General features: G+C 45.4%; 1 protein-coding gene across 3 annotated transcripts in view; it reads right to left on the minus strand.

The window, feature by feature from the left end:
• Positions 1-14,434: 14,434 nt before the first annotated feature.
• The window catches only part of tspan17 (tetraspanin 17), a 17,280-nt gene continuing 7,445 nt past the window's right edge, over positions 14,435-24,269 (minus strand). For all 3 annotated transcript variants that reach the window (XM_035519669.1, XM_027027331.2, XM_027027330.2), the window contains 6 exons: positions 21,853-21,999; positions 21,096-21,266; positions 19,724-19,849; positions 18,654-18,701; positions 16,567-16,683; positions 14,435-16,143 (listed from right to left, as the gene is read on the minus strand). In XM_035519669.1, coding sequence (XP_035375562.1) covers positions 16,078-16,143; positions 16,567-16,683; positions 18,654-18,701; positions 19,724-19,849; positions 21,096-21,266; positions 21,853-21,999 — 675 coding nt within the window. In that variant the 3' untranslated portion in view covers positions 14,435-16,077. The remainder of the gene's footprint in view (positions 16,144-16,566; positions 16,684-18,653; positions 18,702-19,723; positions 19,850-21,095; positions 21,267-21,852; positions 22,000-24,269) is intronic.

Below are 24,269 nucleotides of genomic sequence, written 5' to 3' on the forward strand. Positions count from 1 at the left end.
TTGGTAATACTCCCTTCAAGCCTTTTTTTCTGAAGTCAATAACTCAATTTAGCACTAAAATAAAAAAATTCTGCCCCATACTATATCAGGAAAAGAGTGCATATGTCATTGTTTCATAACCAATTTCCTCCCATCGGTTTAGGTTGGGGAGCTATAATGTATTTTTATAGGAGAGCAGGAAAAGATTTGTTGAGACAGTTCCGCGGTGAACAAATACAAGCATACAATGCGCACGCGCACGCACACACACGCACACACACACACTCGCACGCACGCACGCACGCACACACACACACACACACTCACACGTACACACACGCACACGCACTCACACACACACACACACACACACACACACACACACACACACTCCTGTGGTACTACACATAACACAGTGCTGATTCCTAACAGCCCTTTTGTTTACATGCGCTGACGAGAGCCTGAAAGACTTCCGATCAGCCAGCAGATCCGCAGTCTGCTCTTTTGGAATGCAGCAGCCCCTGTGCGGGCTCTTGGACACCTCCCCATCAAGCCCTGTGTGGGAACCAATAGATAAAAGGCAGGGCAGGCTCGAACGTCACATGTCCTCCAAGTATCTGCCGGGTGACCGCGTCGACACAGCACAGCACGGTGTGAGGGCCCCGTGGGAAGGAAAAGCTGGAAGGTGAAAGACAGTGGTGCACGACGGCCTTCGGAGTTCAGAGGCATAGTGGTGCTGACACAATGTCACACACACGATCAGAAATCGTTCCATTAAAATGTCTACCAAGTTCTAGCTTATCGACACCATTGGAAAAGAAGCAATGTCCTCTTTCTGAAATTTTATGTCCTTCAGGGCTTGATCTTTCAGACATGAAGATGGAATTTTTAAAACATAATGAAGCAAATCGACCAGCACAGGAAGCGGTGGCTTTTCTTTAACGCGCCTGAGGATGGGCGGATCAATCAGGCGTTCAGGTGTGAGACGCTAACCTGACAGGAAGCAGTCAGGCTTAGAGTATGGATCATTAGCTAGCTGAGCTTGAGGCCACAGGGGGGTCACAGCAGCTCATGCTCTTCCCACTAGCAAAATGCTACAGCTCAATATACCATCAATAATGTCAGATTACCATCCCGTTATTGCACAGTGTGTAAAGCAAACAAACGCACTGAAATGTAAACTCTTCCTGATTTAAAGGTTCCTGACTTAGGTCTTGGGATAAAGGCACATTATTATACTGTGTCTACAGTGAAGGTGTGCAGCCCAGTACAGTTTAAAGTTTTCCTGCCTAAACACTCCTGATCCTGACCCGGAGATCCTTGTTACTGAGTCGCTGAGCTCGATCAGATGTGATAAATCAGGCAAAAAGCCAGAAACTGATTGCTGCCCTTGATGTTTGCCTACAGAGCCAAACATGGACTCCCACCCTCCTTCCTGTAAGCACCAACCTCACCCCACACCACATCAAGCGTCTCCTTTCCTGAAAGCGATCGTGTCACCCCGCACCATATCGCTCACCTTTCATTTCCCGAGTACAGCTTATCTGGATCCACTGTCCCTCAAGATACCGGGGACGGAAAGGCCTCTAGCGTCCAGGTGGTGGAAGGCGCTTCCATTGCCTGTCTGGACAAAAGAGGCTCTTCATGTCTCCAAACGTAGCCTGAAGACCCACATCTTCGAGAGGCAGTCCAGTGATCCCTAGTCCCTTCAAGGCTCTTGTTTAAAAAATGGCCCTGCTCTTACCCATTTCTTTATATCCACTTTAGTAAAAGAAGCTTTTCTTGGGTTCTAGCTTAATGGTCTTCTCAGACTCCGGCCTAATGCACAAGCATAAGAATAACATACGCTCCTGTAAATATAATATGCAAATGAAAATACATTTATGAAAAATCGTATTTCTCCAATATTCACCTCCATCCCATACCCTTTTGAGAGTATCCATCTGAGATTCTAACCTACACGATTATGATCTACATCTTATAAACTGTGCCCACATGCTTTAATCTAAAAGGGTAGAATGTCAAACACAAATCCACAGCAGCCTGGTAAAAGGCAAGAAGGCATTAGTGTAACTGTAACTGGAGGGAGACATTTTGGATCACCACTGAAACTGAGAAAGCACTAAATAAAGGCTCTCCAGATCTGTGTGACCCAAATATACACATCACAACACAACAACAACGATAACAATAACGACAACAATGACAACAATAACAACAACAACCGCCACCACCACCACCACCACCTCCGTAGATTGCAGGAGGGAAACCCTGGTAGGGTTTAGTAGGGAGAGAGAGAGAAAGGGAGGCTCAAGGTGCTGATCAGACTTCATGTGGAGCTAGTGTTCTCTCAGCATGTCCTCCACTTCATGGAGATTCTCAACTGGAAGCTGCTTCATCTGATTTGACATCTAGAAAGAAAAAAAAAAAATCCACCCTACATCTTTTCCTACATGAATCGATTAAATGCTCAGGGAACACCTCCCAGCACTGCAGCATTAGAGACCACAAACAACTTCAACTGCTCCTCGCTTCTCATTTTCCCTGCTTTTTTTGCTTTCATGTTTCTTTTTCCCTCTCTTTTTATCGATTCTCTTAATACGGGGTCACTGCGAGAAGCCTGGAGCCCTGCAGAAGCGTATAGTACCAAACAAAGAGAGTAAAGACGGCCTTTTATCCTCTGCGTAAATGGTGGTGTAACTCGGGTTGAGGCAGTTGGTCAGAGTTGTCTGAACAGCAAAGTCCCTTGCGGTGTTCAAATGCAGACTGAAGACTATTTGTGGAATATTTAAATGACCACTGACCCTATGTTGACGAACTGAAACTAGTACTTATTGTAGGGTTTTGTTTATTACACTTATGTTGACTGCTCTAACAAACTCTAGTATATATTGTTTTTTGCACTTATCATTGTCTGAGGTAGAGCTTATGTATTTTGCATTTCTAGGCATCAGCAGTGATCCCTTTATTTCTACAGTATTCTATTTCATTGGTATCTTGGACTCTAACCTACTGTACTGGCTAGGGTGTATTCTATGAGTAAATGACAAAGCACTTTTGTAAGTCGCTCTGGCTAAGAGTGTCTGCTAAATGCCGTAGATGTAAATGTAGGTTTCGGAGGTTAACCACAGCATCAGGTCTCTTTGCATTGAAGACCTGGCTCCAGGGGTTCATTGGCAGCCAACTACAATAAAACCTACACAAAACTGGAGCCAGCCAGGCTTCATTTGTTGAGAAGGCCCTTCCTCTAGGACTCAGAACCCCAGAAACTACTCATGTGGCCACGTTTTTTTACTGATTCCCTCTTACGGACCCACAACCAAGGCGGCAGGTGAATGTTCCAGTGTTTCAAGTTTACAGCATGGGCCTGGAGAATTGGTCAAGGGGTTGTCTAATACTGAGCACACTTAAACATCCAGGAGATTTTAACTTTCTGGTGAATGGATATGGGTTTGAATCTAAATACCATCATGACCGTGTAACTATAGCAATATGACCAAGCTTTCCTTGAAATATCACTTAAACCTCTCCTGCATGTTCATAAATGTAGCATTTCAATGCCTACACAGTTCACTGGTGATTTTATTCATATCCTCTTGACACTTTAGGAATCTAATAACTCACCTCACAGCACCTTGATATTTCAGACTGGTTTCCCCCTCATAAGAAGGGGTTTATAGGTGGGTTTAGAGATGAGTGGTTTCCCTAGAAAAGCTCGTCATGGGGTCACACAGAGCAGAGTTTTATGAGGTGGATCAAATCGGGATCATTTCGATTTCAGGGTCACAGGAAGGCAATAAAATGGTTGGTGGAAAGGCCAGAGGCACCAGAACTCTAACAGCAACAAGTCTGCTGGTGTATGAGCAGAGAGAGAATGGAGATCCCCTCCGTTAGTCAGGCTCTCTTACTGCATATCAGCCTCCTACCAACACAGTGACCTTTCAGCACCATAATGATGCTGAGTTTCCCTTCTCTATTCATGACAAATGGCTTCAAGTTGGTGCTTGTGGCTGTGCACATTCCCACAGTCAGCCTCTATAATGGGATTTTAGCTTTGGCTCACCACAGTGCTGGTGGCTAGTAAGCAATTGATAACAAGTGATTTTCATTTCTGGTGGCCTACATTGCTACTTTTAAGCTTAAAAGGTTCTTTACACTTGAACACTGATTTGAATTTTTTCAGGTTTAGTGCAGGTTGAGGAGATCCTCACCAGAAGGACTTACATTTACATTTTTGGCATTTATCAGATGCTCTTTTCCAGAGCAGACGCTTCTATCCAAAGTGCTTAGTCATTTATTCACAGAATGTATCTTAGTCAGTACAGTAGACCAGATTTCAAGGTACCATTGATCCAGAATCCTGTTGAAATACAGGGATCAATGCTGATGCCTAGAAGCGCAAAACACAAACTCAGACACCAATAAGTGTAATAACAAACAATATCAAACTATACATGCTAGACTTTCGGTTACCCAACAGGTGCAGGATCATTGGTCATTGTAAATATTGCACAAATAGCTTGGTCTTCAGTCTGTGTTTGAAGACTGCAAGGGACTCTGCCATCCGGACAGTCAGTGGAAGTTTGTTCTGCCATCTGGGAGCCAGGACAGAGAATAGTCTCAGTGCTTGTCTTCCATGAAGCTCAAATCATGGTATTTCAAGCTGAGCTGCACTTGAGGTTCAAAGTACTCAAGATCCATTTTTGGCTTTGTATGCGAGCATCAAGGTTTTGAATCTGATGTAGGCAACTACTGGAAGCCAACGAAAGAAATACGGAAGCGGAGTGATGTGTGAACTTCAGAAGATTGAAGACCAGTCGTGCTGCATTCTGGATAAGTTGTAGAGGTCTGATGGCTCTTAAAGGAAGACCAGCAAGTAGTGAGTTGCAGTAGTCTAGCTTTGAGATGACAAAAGACCGCACAAGTACCCGGGCAGCATTCTGTGAGAGAAAGGGCCAAATACTTCATTTGTTACAAAAGTGAAATCTGCAAGACCGGGTCAGATTTGAAACATGAGTTGAGAATGACAAGTGGTTGTCCAATGTTATGTCCAGGCTACGAGCAGCTTCAGATGGTGATACCAGGGAGTTCTTGAAGGACACTGTGAGGTCATGGTAAGGGTTGGAAGATCCTGGGATGAACCATAGGGGCAGTGGTACATGCCCCTATGGTACCACTGCACCATAGCTCCCGTGGTAGCTTAGTGGTTAAGGTTCAAGCCCCAGCACTGGCAAGTTGGAGAAGAGAAGAGAAGAGAAGAGAAGAGGGCCTAACGCTGAGCCCTAGGGAACACCAGTGGAAAGACTAAATGGATTGAATGTGGAGCCTCTCCATGTTACTTGTTACTTGTCCCTCCAGGGAGGACTGGCACCATTTCCATGTCACACCAAGGCTGGAGAGGACAAAGAGGAGAATGTTGTTGTTTACTGTGTTAAAGGCTGCCGAAAGGTCCAGAAGAATCAAGAGGAATGATAGTTTGGAAGCATGAACCCCTGTACATCACTCCTGTTGTTACTGTGAGGGATGAAATCCTTTCTCATATCAGCTTTGCATATAGGTAAAATCCAGGTCATGACTCAGATTTACTGTTGCATTATCAGAATGTATAAATATTTTGTTTGCCATTCGACTGATTGATCTCAAATGCTTTATGTACTTGTGTGAATTCTACAATCTGAGCTATTCAGCTTGAGGAAATACAGAGGTGATATACAGGACAGCATGTGCAAAATGTGTACTCTATTGCATGAGAATGAATAGAAGTATCTTTAAAAAAAAATGTATAATGCAAACAGATTCCTTAGGCAACACTCTCATCATGTATAAATTACTGTATCCGACATGTTTTGAAACATGTCAACATGGTAATCCTTACATTTGTTTTAGGATTGGTTTGAGAGGTTTGGCTCAGACAGGGAACTGTAGTGACGTGAAAGATGAATGGTAGGACCACTAACAAGGGTATTTGTCCAACATGAAACAGGGAGAAGAGGAAACGTATGGAACCTAACAAGTGCGAGCATTTCAAAGCAAGTGCATTGCTGCTTTGCCTGAGGGGAATCTCTCCTTCACTCCCATGCTTTGGGAATCAGCCGTGCTTCAGGTTTGTATCAGCGTGTGATCGATAAGAGAGATGCTTCCCTGACTGTGTGTGTGAGTGTGTGCGTGTGTGCATGTGCATGTTCAAACAGGAACAGATCATCTGGATTACAAAATGGAATCACTCCATCAAAACATATGGCTTAAGGCCTTATATTGAAGTTGGGCCTACTAGTCAAGAACTCTGCGGGCTGGATCATACAGAAGACAGTGGAAAGACACGGGAAAGCAAGCACCTTAGCAACACAGCTCTCTTCCCTTCAGTTCCTAAACAACCACGAGGCAAGTGCCACGTACAATTCACACACACAAGGCAAGGCAGGTATTTATATCTCACCTTTTATACACTACGGTCACTGAAAGCACTTTACAAATGAGAAAACAAAGAAACAGATACAGGAGAATAAAAATAAAACAGAAATATGGTTAAATATAAATAAAAACATAAATAGTAATACAAGCATAGACATTCCTGAGATCTCAGAAACATCACTGCTAAGACATTTACATTTTAATGACACTTTTATCCACAGTGACTTACAATTATGACTGAGTACACCTTGAGCAATTGAAAGTTAAGGGTCTTGCTCAGGGGCCCAACAGTGGCAACTTGGCAGTGGTGGGGCTTCAACCAACAACCACCCGATTACAAGTCGAGTACCATAACCTGTACATTGTATAACTGTACATTGTAGTGCTGTTCTGAAACTGGAAAAATGATTAAACAAGGGCATGTTATAATATAAACATTAGTGTAAATTCATATTCCATTTTTATATTTTCACAAGCACACTAGGGCAAACATTCACATGTACTTTATATGCATTTACAATATATACTTTCAAATTGCTCTCGCTGAAAGCCTGATCACATCGCTCAAAGCCTGAAAGCCTGATCACATGGAAGACTATACAGCATCAGTGACTGGCTACATCAGCAAGTGCATTGATGATGTTACTGTCTCCAAGACCATCACCACACGCCCAAACCAGAAGCCATGGATGATTGCTGAGGTGCGCATGCTACTGAGGACCCATGACTCAGCCTTCAGAACAGGTGACAGAGAGGCTCTCAGGAAAACAAAAGCCAAACTGTCACGTGCGATCAGGGAAGCAAAGCGTGCACACGCACAGAGGATCCATGGACACTTCAAAGACACTGGTGACACACTGGTGGCGCATGTGGGAGGGCATTCAGGCCATTACTAACTACAGGAAAACATCACCTTCCTGTGACAGTGATGCCATCCTCCCAGATGCACTGAATGACTTCTATGCACGGTTTGAAGCGCAGAACAACGTTGCAGCAGAAAAGTCCATCCCTCCGCAAAATGTCCAGGTGCTGTGCCTGACGGCGGCTGATGTGAGGCGTACTCTGCGTGGAGTTAACCCACTAGAGCTGCTGGACCAGACAACATCCTGGGTCGTGTGCTCAGAGAATGTGCTGACCAGCTTGCAGATGTCCTGACAGACATCTTCAATATCTCTCTGAGCTGCACCGTGGTCCCAACATGCTTCAAGACCACCACCATCGTCCCTGTGCCTAAGAAGCCCACAGTGTCATGTCTCAACGACTACCGTGCCATCGCACTCACATCCATCATCATGAAGTGCTTCGAGAGACTCGTCATGAGACACATCAAGACCCAGCTTCCCCCTTCTCTGGACCCCCTGCAGTTCGCGTACTGCCCCAACCGCTCTACAGATGATGCCATCTCTACCACACTTCATCTGGCACTCACACATCTGGAAAAAAGGGCACCTACGTAAGAATGCTGTTCATAGACTTCAGTTCAGCATTCAACACCATTGTTCCTCAGCATCTGATTGGAAAGTTGAGCTTACTGGGCTTGAACACCTCCCTCTGCAACTGGATCCTGGATTTCTTGACTGGTAGACCTCCGTTTGTCCAGATTGGGAGCAGCACTTCCAACACCACCACACTGAGTACTGGTGCTCCCCAGGGCAGCGTACTCAGCCTTCTGCTGTTCACACTGCTGACTCATGACTGTGCAGCGATGCACAGCTCGAATCACATCATCAAGTTCGCTGATGACACGACCGTGGTGGGTCTCATCAACAAAGACAATGAGTCAGCATACAGAGAGGAGGTGCAAGAACTGGTAAGCTGGTGTAAGGTCAACAACCTGTATCTGAATGTTGACAAGACAAAAGAAATGGTTGTTGACTTCAGGAGAGCAAGGCGAGATAACTCCCCGCTTGCCATCAACGGCTCCTCAGTGGAGATCATCAAGAACATCAAGTTCCTTGGTGTTCACATAGCGGAGAACCTCACCTGGACCCTGAACACCAGTTCCATCACCCAGCAACGTCTTTACTTCCTTCAGAAGCTGAGGGAAGCCCATCTCCCATCACCCATCCTCACTACCTTCTACAGAGGTACTGTAGAGAGCATCCTGAGCAGCTGCATCATTACCTGGTTTGGGAACTGCACCACCTTTGACCGCAAGACCCTCCAAAGAATAGTGAGAACAGCTGAGAAGATCATTGGGGTCTCTCTTCCCTCCATCACGAACATCTACCTAACACGCTGCATCCGGAAAGCCACCAACATTGTGAAAGACCCCACACACCCCTCACATGAACTGTTCACCCTTTTGCCATCTGGAAGAAGGTACCGCAGCATCCAGTCCCACACCTCCAGACTGTGCAACAGTTTCTTCCCAGAAGCCATTAGACTCCTGAACTCTGGCTAACTCCAATTCCAATTCAGATTCCAAAATGGGCACTTGAGCAGTTCCAAACCCGGAGAACACATGGACCCGCTGGACTGCACGGACATAATTTGGGTTTAGACAGGTCCAAAGCAACAGAGATGGTCCAGAGACAGCACCCCATAGTTGGTGGAGTGTAGTATGGAAGACAGTGCTGCCTCTCCTGTGGGAAAAAGGCACCACACCATACCAATAAAAGTCCTCGGGCTAGACTCCTGACACTATATTCACCCATCTCTGTAACATGACAGAAAATGTGTTGCTTTAGATAAGCGTGTCCAGTTCACACAATAAAAGTCAGGGAAAGTTTTAACTGCCGCAATAATTGTAATGAATATGCTGTATACTATAGTCTAAACATATGCACCTTTTAATTAGGTTCCACTTGTTCCTTACCAGATTTTTAGGATATTTCTGAATATTTATCAGTGTTTATAATATTTTGCATATTTATAACTTGTTCTGGAATACTAGTTTTTGTTTACCAGATTCACTCTTCAAATTTCAGTGTTCAGACAACAAAGTGAAGCGTGAATACCTCCTGTTGCTTGTACACACATCTGAAGCTATGAATATTTGGTCTTAGCTTTATCCTTAGTCTAGTCTGGTCTGGTCTTAGCTTTATCCTTAGTGTAGTCTGGTCTGGTCTGGTCTTAGTTTTAGCCTAAGTCTAATCTGGGCTGGAATTTTTTTTTTAAACACACAGCACATCTTTCACGCTGTGTAACAGGCCACAGAGGAAGACACAGACATTGTAATTTGTGCTCGTGAGAACCACTTTATGAACAGGCTCACACTGGAGCAGGCAGAGAAGGAACTGGCACGAATCGGGGGAAAATGGGGGACAGGTAACTAAACGTAAAACACCTTCTGCTGAAGACCGTGAGCTGTAAAATCCGTCCTGCTGTGCTCTCGTGAAGCTCCATTAGCAGAAGGTTTTTGACATGCTTTTCAAACCAGCCACCTATAGCCGTTATCCAGAGCGAATGTCACCATCAGAATGACGCTGCCAATGCTGCAAGTGTCTCACTTACATTAACTCCCCATTAATTGAATAAAGCTGGTTCAGCTTTTATAGCTTCGGACCAGCCAACGGAAACACGACTCAGTTTAACAATCATTCAATCAGTCCAAACAGTGTAAGATATGGCCTCAGAATGTCTCGAGGCATTCTTGAACATTCGTGCGCTGAGATGCAGCAGGGTGCTTGTATAATGATGGCCAGAACTTGGACTTGAGGCAGACGTTCAGATCAGGAGGCACAAAACAACTTTAAACTATGTAGAGAATGTGTTGGAGGGAGAGAGGAGAGAGTGAAAGAGAGGAAGAGATTGCATTCTTAGCAGGAGGGCACCTATGTCCATGTGCTCAGGAGTGTTTCTTTCCTACCGAGGTTCATCTGGATCCAGCAGTGATAAAAAGACCAACACACACACACACACACACACACACAAAAAAAAGACATCTCTCTAAGCCTTTCCATCTCCATGACCTCTGCCAATGCCAAAGGGCCTTCCCACAGTGTCTGCGCTCCCACACCGAGAGGTCCATTTGTCCTGCTTCACTAAGCCTGCTCCCATAATCATTCTGGGTCATCGCTCAGAACCGCAGATTGGCTCGTGGAACTTGTACCAGCAACAGAAGTGATGTTGGGGGGGGGGGCACCACAATCCCCTGGAAACTCTTTGAAGTCTCCCCCACCACCGGCCAGACGGGGGCCACGCGCCGCTCTGAGCTGCTGGACTCAATCATGTGATGGCGCGCTTTCCAGCACGCTGACGCAGAGGGGATGACGGCGGTGCCTCGGAGGGCAGCCCCGAGCCGAGACGGATTCACGCGGCTCATAAATCAAGCTGCCCGTTCCCGGGGTTTCCACAGACATGAACACCACCACCCTCTCCTCACTGTTGTTCTCTTATTACTTTGCAGGCTCTGAAGGGCCATGAGGATGCAGTTATGGGTCCATTATCTTTAAGCAGCCTTCCAAAATAAACCAGCCATCTGTCAGGGATGTTTTTGTTTGCTGCACCAAAGCTTGCCCCATAACAAGCTTTCAAGACAAGACAAAAAAAAAAAAAGAAGTGGGGGGAGGGGGTTTGAGGAAATGGCATCAAACAAGACAAACAAAAGACTGCTGTATACTCATCTTCCCCTGGAAGCTTTCGGATGGATGAGTTATTCCCTCAAGTGGGAATATGGGTGTCGGACTGAATGTGTAAGGAGACGCAATTTCGCAATGATTATCTACATCTGTGCGGTCACTTTACATCTTGAGTTTGAGGTCTCAATGTGAAGATGTAGAACAGACGCCGAACGTGGGCATAATATAGATGACACAATCTTGGTAAAGGAGGAACAAAATCTCATTTTGACCACAGAGGACCTCCACGTTCCCACTGTCTCCCAGCACAGGGGGTGCAAGCAGAACCAGATCTCTCAGATACTTGGGCCACGTGTGCTGGGGGTGGTTTGAGCACAAAAACATGCACGGCTGGTGGGGAGTACTGGGAACAACATGTCTGCATTGTATCGTTTCCATCCCCGGCTGTGCGAAGTCTGGTGTAGTCTGAAGGAGCATGTTTTAAAGCATGATAAACAGAGCAGTTAGGAAAGAAATGGTCAATGAGAGAAGAAGAAAGATAGAGAGATAGAGACACAGAGAGAGATGGGGGGGGGGGGGGCGAGGAGGAGGGCCTGTTGCAGGTAGGGCTACAACCATCCTGGAGCTTCTTTGCGTCATTATGGCCAGGATCCCTGTGTGGAGGGTGCTGGGCTAAGCCGCCCGACACTGCTAAAGCGCTGTGAAATGTCACATTGCAGCAGAGCCGGGGGGAGTCAGCGAGCTGTCATGTGGTGAAAGGGCACAGGACACCATGACAGGCAGCAAACGTCAGTGCACAGGCTCCTTCCTCTCAGGCCAGGGGGGCACCATCAAGATACCCAGCCCCCGTCTGGCGTGTCCCTCAGCTCATCAGATCATACCCTGGGCTTACAATGATGGTGGATGCATCGTCGTGCAGGAGATGCAGGACTCAATGACGCAGGGCACAACAACACAGCACATAGCAGCACAGACCCCGGGAACAACGACACAGCAGAACACTGATAGGGCACAACACCACATCATGCAGCAGCACAGCGACACAGGGCACAGTGATACAGCACACAGCTGAACACTGACAGGGCACCAGCACACAGCACTCAGCAACAGAAACACAGGCACAAGACACAGAAGCACAAGGCTGCTGGGCACAGCAGAGCTAAACAGCTTGAAAACACTTTGCAAAGAAACTAACAGGACATTAAAACAAACTTTTTGGCTAGTGTTAATGCAGTAATAGTTATATGTTGCCACCTAGTGGAAGGTTTGAGTAATTTCACGTATCAATAAGACAAAATGGAGAAAAGCTGAGGTAAGCGACTGGTCAGTACTAGATTTTTATAGGTCAACTTTGCTGCTGCTCTCCCATTCCATACAAGGCTTTATTCTGCAAGTCATATTACATAGTATTTAGTGGAGTGGCAAACAGCAAATTCTAATAGTTCAAAGTTGCAGTCGTGGAGAATGAATGATCCCTGTTCATTCTGCGACAGACAAGAGACAAGAGACATCACTGTCTCCTCCGAACATGTGACTCCACTAAGGCGCAGTGACGTTTCACAAACCCCATTTGGGGGATTCGTCCTAGGTCAGTTTTTCAGAATGTATGGAGCATAACCATACAATGCACTTAAAGTCCCCATTCTCCTTAACGCTACAAGGTTTAAATGCAAAGATATTCACATAAAAAGCATGACTACACTTTTGAGTATTTTGATATTTTGTGAATATCAGTAAGCATCATGTTTTTCAAACAAAACAGGCTCATATGATAAATCATTTTAATAGGAAAAAGAAGCATATTATATTACATAATATACAGTGTAACAGACCATTTCCCACAATCAAGTCATTTTAAGAATGTCAGAAGTTCCTGTTTAAAAAAGGCCTCATCTTAAACTAGAGGCATCCACAGGATCATTTCAGCAACTACTTCAAATCTTCCTCTGGTATCTTAATTATATATCATAGCACAGGTAAAACAGGAGAGATAGAGTCGGAGACCCTGACTCCCTAGATTTGCAATAGGCATAACAACAATTGAATAGTACAAATCACAGACAGGGAAACAAATGCGATATTGAATGGGCTTGTCTATAGGCTACACCTGGCTTTATTTGCTACATGGTAAAGCAGGGTACTGCGCAGGGGAATCTAAAGTCATCTGACTCAGCGGAACTCCACTTCACTGTGGGTTCAGCTTGTGTAAACAAAAACAAAACCAAACAAACAACAAAAAAAACCTATGGCATTAATCTAACGAAACAAACAAACAATGTGAGTTTGCAGTTATGCTGCCCTGATTTCGGACTTTTTTTTTTCATGCTAATATTTATGTGGTGTAGAATTTGGAAGAAGGAAATAAAAAAAATAAAAGTGCAGAAGATGCCAGCTTCCTCAGTTTGAACAGTCATGTGAGCACCCTATCAGCAAAGTCTGGGTGTCGAAGCGTTCCTTCAGCACGATACAGACGATCCACTATTAAAGCCTGTGGCGTTTAGCTACTGCTAAGACTCTCTTGTCAAACTTAAGATGACATTCTTTCAAAACGGCTTCCTTGTTAGTGAGAATTTATAAAGGGTAAACAAAAACAAAAAACCCTGCTCGGAGACGGCGCGGAACACAGTGGCTGCTTGTAAATGTAGGAACGCGACGCCTGGGCGGGACAACCAAAACCGCCCGACAGGACCAACAGAAGGTGAGCATTAGCTCAAACAAACGCGCGTTATGTGACTTGCATAAAGCGAATCGTGCATTAGCATCATTAGCGGCAATGTTTTAATAACTGGTAGGGGGAATGTAAACAAATACTGTCGTTTTAAAGACTTCTTTTATCCAGCCCAATCAAAACCGAGACCAGGCTGGTATTCAGGAGCAGGTCTACCCTTTATCAACTGGAAGAAGTTTCAGAACACTACGAAGTACATTTACTGGTGGAAAATTCCCCCAAAACGCAGACTTGACACAGTAGAACTGGTTAGAAAACGACCTGTCGTGTACATAATATCCTTAGATCCGAGACTCCGTTGGTGTAGATGTGCTTTGGAAATGCAGACATTTTACAGTAAAAGCCCAGTGGCCCAGTGAGCTCACATCAACCACGATAGCACGGTTCTGATCCTCGCACAATTTTGCACCAACACAGCTTTACAAAATGACTCCAATTCTTACAAATAGGCAAGACAAATAAAGATGTTATTCACATTAAGTTGGTCTTTGTTTGAGATGGGTGGTGCCCCCGTTTTGGACCGCGAGTTACCCAGACGACGTGACCCACGAGAGGCGGGGCATACATTCATGATACACCATGCAATGATGTCATTCCAAAATGAATGACAGGAAGAAAACAAAAACAGAGCAAGGCCACTGCATTATGAGTGAAAAACCGACAGAAGACGGGAAAGCAGTAGACAGTTGCATAAGAAAACAAGAATACCGAAGGAAAAGAAAACATTGTCTCTGAATAGTGTGTAATTGTTTGTCTGCATAACAGCCTCTGACTCCATGGCTAAGACACAGAACCGTTACTTATGCTACAATCCCACCCAGGAGCCTTCAACATCTACTCCCATACCCCGTGGGAGCAGAGTCGTTTATCCAGGCTAGTCAAGTCAAGTCTACACGCATAATATTCAGCTCACTTACTGAGACTAGAGAGCTGGTTAAAACTGTCTGCACAGCACGTTCGTGTGCTGGTCTACCCAGAGAGGGCGCTGCCAGCTCTGCTTCTGGTCAGCTCTACAGCCGTGCAGAGAAACCCTGCAGAAAACACCTGAGAATATGTACACCCCTGGTCCTCCCCATACCGACCCCCCCCACACACACACACACACACAAAATACAAAATCCTACAGTGCCATGCTTTTCTTCCTGACCAGTAGCACCTGCAAGCTGGCTGGGAGGATGTTCCCTTGGAGGAGGCGGGGCATAGAAAAAGAGGCTCTGGCCATATCCATACGTGCCCTGGATGACCCACTTCTGCGGCAGTGACTACAGGCCCCAGGCTGCAGCGCCTCTGATTCTCACCCACTAAAGGAGGCTCGGGGGGCCCCCCCGAGGTGGGGTCTCGTCCATCACACACCTGGCCGGTAGTGCGTGTGCTCGCACGTGCGTGAACACAGAAGCAGGGAAGGCGGCAGAATGAGTGACGAGGATGTGAGGGCTGCAGAAGTGGGTGTGTCTTGTTGGTCAGTGGACTCGCCCCTCAGTTTCAATGCAAGTTTCTATTGGTTAGTATAGCAGTCTATAATCTCCTAGGAGATCTAAAGCAGCATGTTTCGTAGTGTAAAAGGGTCTTGTTTGTGTGCATTTGACTTATACCATATATCTACTATTTTCAAGCAAAACAATTACATCCAGAAGGATCTGAAGCGAGACACAGCAAGTGTTGATAAGAGCTTCTCCTTGTTGCGGATAATCCAAACGCCTACAAGAAATAAAGTAACACAAAAACAAAATAAAAACAGCAACAAAACAAGCACAAACACAGTTATTAAATTTCCATCTTCCGTTGACAATAGTGGTAGAGCTCTCAGAAAGAAATGTGTCACGGCACTTTCCGAGTACGACAATTCTGGCTGAACAGTGCGACAAACGTCCAATCAGACACGGCGGCCCACGTGTCAGTCAACTTGACTGACGGCCAAGACGATGGGGAAACACCAGGCACTCCTCCCCCTGGCTCACCCTGCTGTAAGGTTTCGTGTGGCTGCAGTTCAACGTAGTGTCTTGCGGACATGCAGGTCCACGGGCTGACGGAATGGCAAATGGACGGCTGGGAGCTGCCGGGAGCATCCGGTCAGGACACAGCAGCGAGTGCACACGCGCACACACACACACACACCCACAGAGATAGAGAGATAGAAAGAGGCCAATGTGGGCAGGGCAGAGAGTCTCCATCCTCTTTCACTGCCACACGGGAGGTCTCAGAGCTCGTATTGGGAAAACGACAAATACAAGCACACACAGTAGAGAGGGTGATGGTGACTTTTTGTTTGTTTGCTTGTAATGACAGCTTACATAAACCTCCATCGGGAGGCCTCGGAGAGTGGTCTCTGCTCCCTGAGCATGTAAACAGTACTCTTTAGCGACCAGTATGGTCACTCGCAGAGGTCATGAAGGTCACCCACAGAGGTCAGTTTCATCCTTCCTTGTCAGCCAGGGGTCACCAGTTGGCTTTGACTGCTTTGATGTCGCTCACAAGGTTCTGGGCCAGACAGATGCCGAAGATCTACACACACACACACACACACACACACACACACTACAAAGTCACACACATCGAGGGAAACTCGAGCACAAATTCAAGTTCAGAATCAGTAGAATTGTTCCGTGTGCACCTACTTTAGTAGCACATTAAAACTTGATCAATGGCTTTTGATGTAGCTTTACATATGTTTTGTAAATACATTTGTCTGACCAGTAGATGGCAGCATCACATAAAACGTATCATCTTCAGTGGCACGGCAGTGGTGTGTGTTTTGCATTGACAATGATACAGTAGTGGATCACAGTTGAGACATGACAATTGATGAAGGGCAACACTTATTTTATAAAGGCACAGATGGGCTGTGGACTCAAACTGGACAATAAATAAATAAATGAATGAATGAATGGCTGGCGAGTGTATAGTTCACGTGTGGCTGAACATTACCTGTAATAGTGCAATGCCTACAAAGATACCAGCAACGACAATCAAATTGTCCTGAAGCCACTTCTCAAACTGCCCCACACACCCCTTGGTGTTGATGTACTTCTGTTGACTCAGTTCCTAAAAGAGCAGACAATTTAAACAAATAAGCCATGTGCCTTATAAACAGAGACAGGCAGAGTGTGTAGGCGTTGGAATGTGTCTTTGCTCTTTGGCCTAACACCACGTCAGCAGAAAAAGCGGAACCGCTGCACCAGAGGAGCACCTGGAGCAGAGTGAGGACGGAGCACAACTGCACAGAGCACACACCCTCCAAGACACACGAGTGTAGAGGGCTGATGCACGACTGCACAGAGCACATACAGTGGCATGCCTTTCTTCCCCCTACACACAGCTGAGCTGTTCGACAGCATCCGGACCTCAAACGCAGGCCGGCAGGCCAAACAGAGGTATACCCACAGAACACTAGTGCACATGCCTCTGTGCAAATGAGCCAGGTCCCTTACGCACAACTGCCCGGTGACATAGGCACTATTTTCTGTACATTTATCTAATGAAAGTGAAGTACAGGATAAAAGCAGCACCACTGATGAAATGAGTCTGATTCAGATCTGACAAACCTACGAGTCTGACTATTATGCTGAGACGTACAGTGGCTTGGCGCATTAATCTGGATTAACAGTGGTTATAGGAGCCCGGTCCAGGGACATATGCACACAGTCCGGATTTCTTAAACTGTGGGTAAAGCCAGCTTGTCAAAAATAACTCCCTGACATATCTCCTCAACACAGCTCACCTGATACGCAGTGGACTGCGATTCAGCTGAAAGGCGCGCCGATAAAGTGAGGACACGAATTCAGGCCTTTTATCGTTAAGCACCTATGCGGGCTGAACCCCCGGAAACAGACGAAGGACGACTGACCGCAGAGGAACCCAGTGAAACAAGAACCGGAGACGGCGAAGAAGAAACGCCCATGCCTAACAGCCCCAGAAGAGCTGCAGCCCAGCTCAGCCTATTGTCTCTTTGATGGCGGACAAGACAAAAGACCTGCAAAGTCGTCCCCTGGGCCAGTAGGAAGGCAGCAGGACACAAAGGCGGGCCAATGAAAAGGGAGGAAAGTGACTGGGTGATGGTACACTCCCTCCCCCAGGGCGAGATTCAGTTCGGGTTCCTTTGTTGTCCTTCCACTGGTCTATCACTTCCTCCCCACGCGCATCCCAGGCATCAGACAGCCTCTGGCTAAGGGGCTTAGCACAGCTCCGGAGGGGAGACGCTGCTGTAAACCTGCTTCCACTGCATTCACCTTATTTCACTACAGCGCCTTCGCCCAGAACCAAAACCCAAGAACAAAACCTTTCAGGTTTTTATACTGACAAAATACAAAAGGAACACAAATTTCAAGTGTACATCATGCATTTAAATTCGAATAGTGTCAGCATGTATGTGAAGTGAGTCTCATCACTTTCATATTTGAGCTTATAAGTTTTCATGGCTCTATGAAAATGTTAGCTAAATTTTCAATTCATGCTGATTTCAGCTCATATTGTTCATGATATGGGACACTCATAAATCGCACACTATGTGTCCTTGGTAACAGAGCTGGGTTGGTTCCATAGCTGTTCACTCTGGAGTCGTGTGTTACCCACAACCACATGGGGGGGGTAAAGGGGCGGAGTTTGGCGTAACCTGCTGGCTGGCCAATTACAGAGCACTGTGCTTTCGCCAAGCTAAAACGGGAAGCTAATTATCACTGTTAAAAGCTCAAACTGTCATTAGAGGACTGAGCTCTACCAGCAGAAATTACTGCACTTAACCCTTGAAGAGAGAGGTCATTGTGCATGTGAACGCGCCTTTTCCACATGAGCACAAGATGCAATTCAAAACATATCCCTTCAGTGATGCCATTAAAAGTGACGCATGCATGACCAAGCATGATCCTATGTGTACCTTGTGGTACAACAATCATCTCGTTCCATACGCAGGCGAATGGGCGAACCGAGCTGTGTATGCACTCGTGTACAGTTCCAGCGTGTTCTTAATGTGAGAGTGAGGTGGGAGACCTGCCAGCAAGGTTCAGGAGAGTACTTACTCCTTCTAGCCGCACATCGTAGCCACACTGGGTGTTCAGAACATCTTCCTGGGGGAAAAAAAAACCACAGAATTTCAAACAGCCACTTCTAGCAGACGGAATTGATAAAATGTAACTTTTAAAAAAATGGTCATGGAATTGCCTAATTTTCCAGAAAATGCAAACTTATTCTACAAGCAAAAATATGTAGTGAACTACACTGTGACTAAGGGCCTGTCCAAAGTGTCTGCAAAGTTGTATCAGTATGCCTGAAGTGTGAATTACAGTGTGTGAAAAGCTGCAGGTTATTTGATGTTGACACACAAATCTGAAAAATATTTTTAAAAATAATAATAAAAATGCTTTATTGTAGTTAATAGAGCATTGAAATACTGCCTTTACCTTGGAAGTCAACAGAGATTTTATATTAAAGTGTGTGTGTGTGTGTACTCTCCACAACAGACAAGCAAGCCTGAAGAGATAAACTCTATATGGGTAAGTCAGCCTGCCAGCAACGAGGTAGATGAAGGATACCAGACTGAAATGTAAAGGGAGATGAGGGAGGAATGTAAGCAGGGCAGAAGGACAGAGTTAATGACACGGGCAGTGACAAGAACAGCCTCCTACAGCCATGCCGAAACTACAATGCATGCTACTCTTCCCATCACAGATGACCACAGTGTGATGATTCAGCAAGGCAGCAGCATGGCTCCAATTAAGAGCCTGTCACTTTGTCAAATTATCCTAGATGTGAAAGAGGCTGGATTCAGCTTACTTGGTTCAGAAGGAACTGCAAAGAAACCTTTGATAACTGCGCTTACGGACAGAACTCAGCCTTTTTAAATATACGCAGTTTCACCATTGAACAAAATTCTTTCTGGGCAGTGAGATCAGCTGCCACTGGCCTCAGTCGCCAGCACTGGCGCTTCTGACCATGGACTGGCCCCTCCCATGTCAACTGACCCCGCCCACTGACACAGCCCATTACTATGGAAAACTGAGACTGGTGAAAAGCGCAGTGAGAGCTTGGTGAGACTGTGGCAATGTAAGGCTGGAGCAGGGCGGGGGTATGGCAGTGGGGCGGGGCTTACGGCAGGGTCTTTGATGCAGCAGGAGAATGGCACACCACAGCGCTCGCGGCTTGGGTTTAGTTCTGTGCAGTTGAAGTAGATGTTCAGGTTCCAGTCGTTCGGTCCATGGGCGCCGCAGCATGACCACTGATGCATAGAGAACATGGAAACGGCAGAGCTATTACAGTCAGCACGGAAAGCACACAGCTATTGCAGTGATCACAGATACAGCCCAGCTATTAGAGACACAACACTGCTATTACACAGACCACAGACACAACAATAATATTACACAGCATACAGATATAATAGCACAGCTGTTACCAAGAACACGGTCAACATTGCTATTGCAGAAAATACAGATGCACAACTATTTCATTGACGAGTTACAGCACAGCATTATACAGAGCAGATAACACGGTTATCACAGAGAACAGAGACACTATACCGTTTACTCAGAACAGATTATACCGCTATCACAGAGAACACAGACACTATACTGTTTACTCAGAACAGATTACACTGCTATCATAGAGAAAACAGACACTATACTGCTACTGCATAAAACATAGCTACAACATGCCTACTACACAGAGCACAGAAATAGCACATCTATTACAGAGAAAACAGATACAACGCCACAGCTGCAGGGAACAGAGGTGCAGCACAGCAAAGAACACAGAAGGTTATTACAGACAGCCCAGATCCAGCACCCTGTTACGGAGCACACGGATACTAAATTCCCATTACTGGGAGCCCAGACATAGCACACTTGTTACACAGAATGCAGATACAGTACCACTGTTAGAGAGGATTAAGATAAAGTACCTCCGTCACTGTTATCAGAAACATGCCCTTTCAAAACGAACACCAGTGCTGGCCCCATCATTATACTTCATCATCATCATCATCAACAACAGGTGAGTGATTAAAGAGCCGAGGAAATAGCTGTTGCATGGGGAGGCTTAAGGGTGCGGCGCGGTTGATCCACTCAAACCCCACGGAGTTCCGTGCTTTGTTTTAAACATACATTTGCATGAAAGGAACAACGATAAACAACACCTCCGAGTAATGGAGTGCCACAGTAAAGAGCACAAACAAATAAACAAAGATGTAGATCAAAGGGATACTGCTTTGCTGGAATTTGTCAGTGTAGTTAATTAGATGAAATTGGACCTCACTAACATCCGTGTACAGTCGAAGAGCAGATCCCAGAATAACAGACCGGATGGAGTTTGGGACAGGCTCGAGTGGAACCGCTAAACAAGTGTAGGGAAATGGGACTGTGTTACACCTCCAAAACCAAATTTCATGAAGCTTTGTAACCCAGTGATCGTGAGCAAAGATGGAGGCGAGACACACCGTGCCGAGAAACATATGAACACAGACTCACGTATTCCTGGGCAAAATCGATGAGGTTCTGCAGGTCAATGTCGTCCCTGTACGCTTTGACGTTGTTGTTGATGAAGAAGTTCAGCTGGTCTTTGATCCAGTCCTTGAAAACGAAGGCGAGGATTCCAGCCGTCAACTCCAGGAAAAAGATGAGTCCTAAGAAGACTGAAAACTGCAGAAAAAGACAGAACTGTGAATTTAGCTACAACAAATGTTCTGCATGCATACTTGTTCTAGGACCTTTTATGCTGCATACAGGATACAAAAAAAAAAAGTTGCACATTTCTGAATTTCTTCACCACTGGTAGTGATAAATCAGTGAGCAGGATCCTGACAGTCTTATGCAGATAGATCAGTATTGACTAGTATTCATTAGCTTTCCTTATGAGCTCCTGGATTACAGAGCTTTAATAGCCTACTTAAGTGTTTTGATTTTTTGGGGGTGGGCGGGGGGGGATAATGAATTTCAAAAAGTTTCCTAACACACTAATGAACTGACGTTGGGCGTTCAGTATGGGAAACAGCGACGAGGTTCTGTTTCCATGATGCGTCATGCTGCTCCGTAACGCGTTGCCTTGACTCTGGGCTTGTGCCAATCAAGCAACTGATAAATTCCATCATCATTTCCACATGTGGAAGCGAATGAGCCTTGAACTGGTCGAGGTGGGGTGAACTGAGCCAGACATCTGGAGGAAATGTACACACGGCCAAGCACATGCGCCCGCTCGCACGCAGGCCTCGCAGGAAGGGAAACTCACAAATTTTAGCAGGAGGGTATTTTCTCGAAGGGCCCCGATGCAGCCAGCAAAGCCCAGGACGAACATCACGCCTCCGACCACGATGAAGAGCCAGACAGGATCGAAGCCTCCCAGGTCTGTGATGGATGAAATGTTCGACAGAACGCCCTGTGAAGCGTACAGATCGGACACCGAGCTGTGAGCGAAAACTTTAACTGTGCCTCGCCAAAACACACACACACACACACACACACACACACGAGGCTAAACCCCTGTGTTGTTCTCAGTTAGGTCGATTGCTCGGAGGGAGCTGCAGACACGCTGTTGTGCGAAAGGGTAGCAAAGGCGTGGAGTGCAGCACAGAGAACAAGCACGTACATAAATAAACACAAAGCCCAGGCTTTCCACGGCCTGCTAGAAACTTTCAGCGAAAGAAGAGTGTGTTAGCAGAGCAACGCAGACAAACATGTTACAGGTCTAATGCTCTAGAAAGCCAAAGGATTAGCAGGAAGACACCTCCTGCTCCTTCTCCATCATGATAAAAGCCCTTTGTCAGGCTTCAACATGGTAAACAGAGTCTATGTACTGTGCGGGTCAACTCTGGCATTAACAGCCTTTGTGGACATAACCACTATTCAAGGCATTCAGATTTAAATTTGGTATTCCAAAACATTTCCATGCTTGGGCATGTCTTTACAAAGCAAAGGTGTGTTTCAGCGGCGCGTACTGATCCTAAGAGTCGCTAGGAATACTAAAAAAAAATTAAAATAACTGGGACCTTACCAATATCTTAACACAAATGTTTAGATTTTTAGAATAACCATTTGAATGTACAAATACATTTTTGAGGTCCTTTGCTAGTGATCCATTGTTGCTGCCTTTCAGTCTCAAAGGCCTTGAAGCAGAACATGGCGAAATTATCGTTTGCCTGGTCTAAAATGAATCAGAACTACCGCTGCTCAGCCCTGACGGGCTTCATATTTCGCCCCACCACCTCATTAACCTTTAATGGAGTGATGAAGTAACAATTAGTGAGATCACAACCGATTAATTAATTATTCACGCTGTGTTACCATGGCGTTCCATCGGAACAGACACATCCGCAAAGCACGGGCACGCCGTCCGTCTACAAGCCTGACATGGACAGAGAAGGAACGCCTTCCGGTTTATTATTCACTCAATTAACCGCTTTTACATCATTAGGTCAGTTTAAATGGGAGCCAAACACATTCCCACGCGGGCCAGCGGCACAGCTGTAGCTACTTAGCGTAGCTCAGGGAGAAAGGGCTTCTATGAGAGAGAAGAGGAACCGTGGGCGTTTAAAGTCGAGGGGATCTCTCTGTTCTGAACTCACTGGAACTAGGAGTGACAAACCTGCAACCCTATAATGAAACCCATGTGGCGTCCCACTTCCTGGTGTCAGAGCAGCACGGCCTCGGCTTGAAAGACCTTTTTCAGATATCCTTGTTAAGGCTGCGCTGCAGAGGATGCTGCGGTGCATTCTGAGTAAGAGAAGCCTTCGAATTAAGCAGCACGTGGGAAAAAGCAGAAGCCTTTCTGAACTTTACGGCTGTAGACATTCGTAGCAGGTCCCTCAGTGTCAATAAAGGTCATACAGCACCAGTGAAAAGTTTGGACACATCTTCAATTTTATGCCCAAAGTATTTCAGTTTTACAAAGATGAATATTAAGCATCAAGTCTAAAAATATATCTTGCAAATACCAATTTATTTTACATTATGCATTTTATATTTAGTAAACTTGGTTTCAAAGTGTTAAGCAGGAAAAAGCATTATTATTATATGAACTGTTTTGCACTGCTAACTTCTGCCAGTCCACCTACTGCCTCCATTCCCAGTCCTTTCCTCCTAAAACATGCACATGTCAATCAAAATGACTGACAGGCAGGGAGGACAGCTTCCTTGTAGACATGTTTCCTAAATGATTCATACAGCCAAACTGTGCTAAATCCTTAGTTACAGTTTAGAGGAGAGGACAGTCCTCTAACGGAACAATATTGGTGATTGCCACCAGGGTGTAAAGACTCTTCATTTTAAAAGACTCTTTCATTTTAAAAAAGAAATGTCCCTTTACACCTCCACTCTTGGATCTCTCTCTTCTCATTCAAAAAACAACTGAAAAGCTCTCTCTTCCAGGCAGCTCTTCCTTATACTAAGCCCCTGACTAAATATCATGTGACTACATATACAACATGTATTTTAGATCTACATTTAACTACATTTAATGTGCACACAATAGTTTCGCTGCTTCAATTTCAGCATTTTTTAAAATTGTCTTATATTAACTCTTCCATTTTTAATACAATACTACCAGTATTTCTGTGCTTTATATGCAATATCCTTGGGTATCCTGAAAGGCACTTATTTTACATTAAACATTCTCATTTCTGTTATTGATTTACATTAAATATTCTCATT

This window comes from Electrophorus electricus, chromosome 2 (assembly GCF_013358815.1).
Source record: "Electrophorus electricus isolate fEleEle1 chromosome 2, fEleEle1.pri, whole genome shotgun sequence".
In the NCBI taxonomy this organism is placed as follows: Eukaryota; Metazoa; Chordata; class Actinopteri; order Gymnotiformes; family Gymnotidae; genus Electrophorus; species Electrophorus electricus.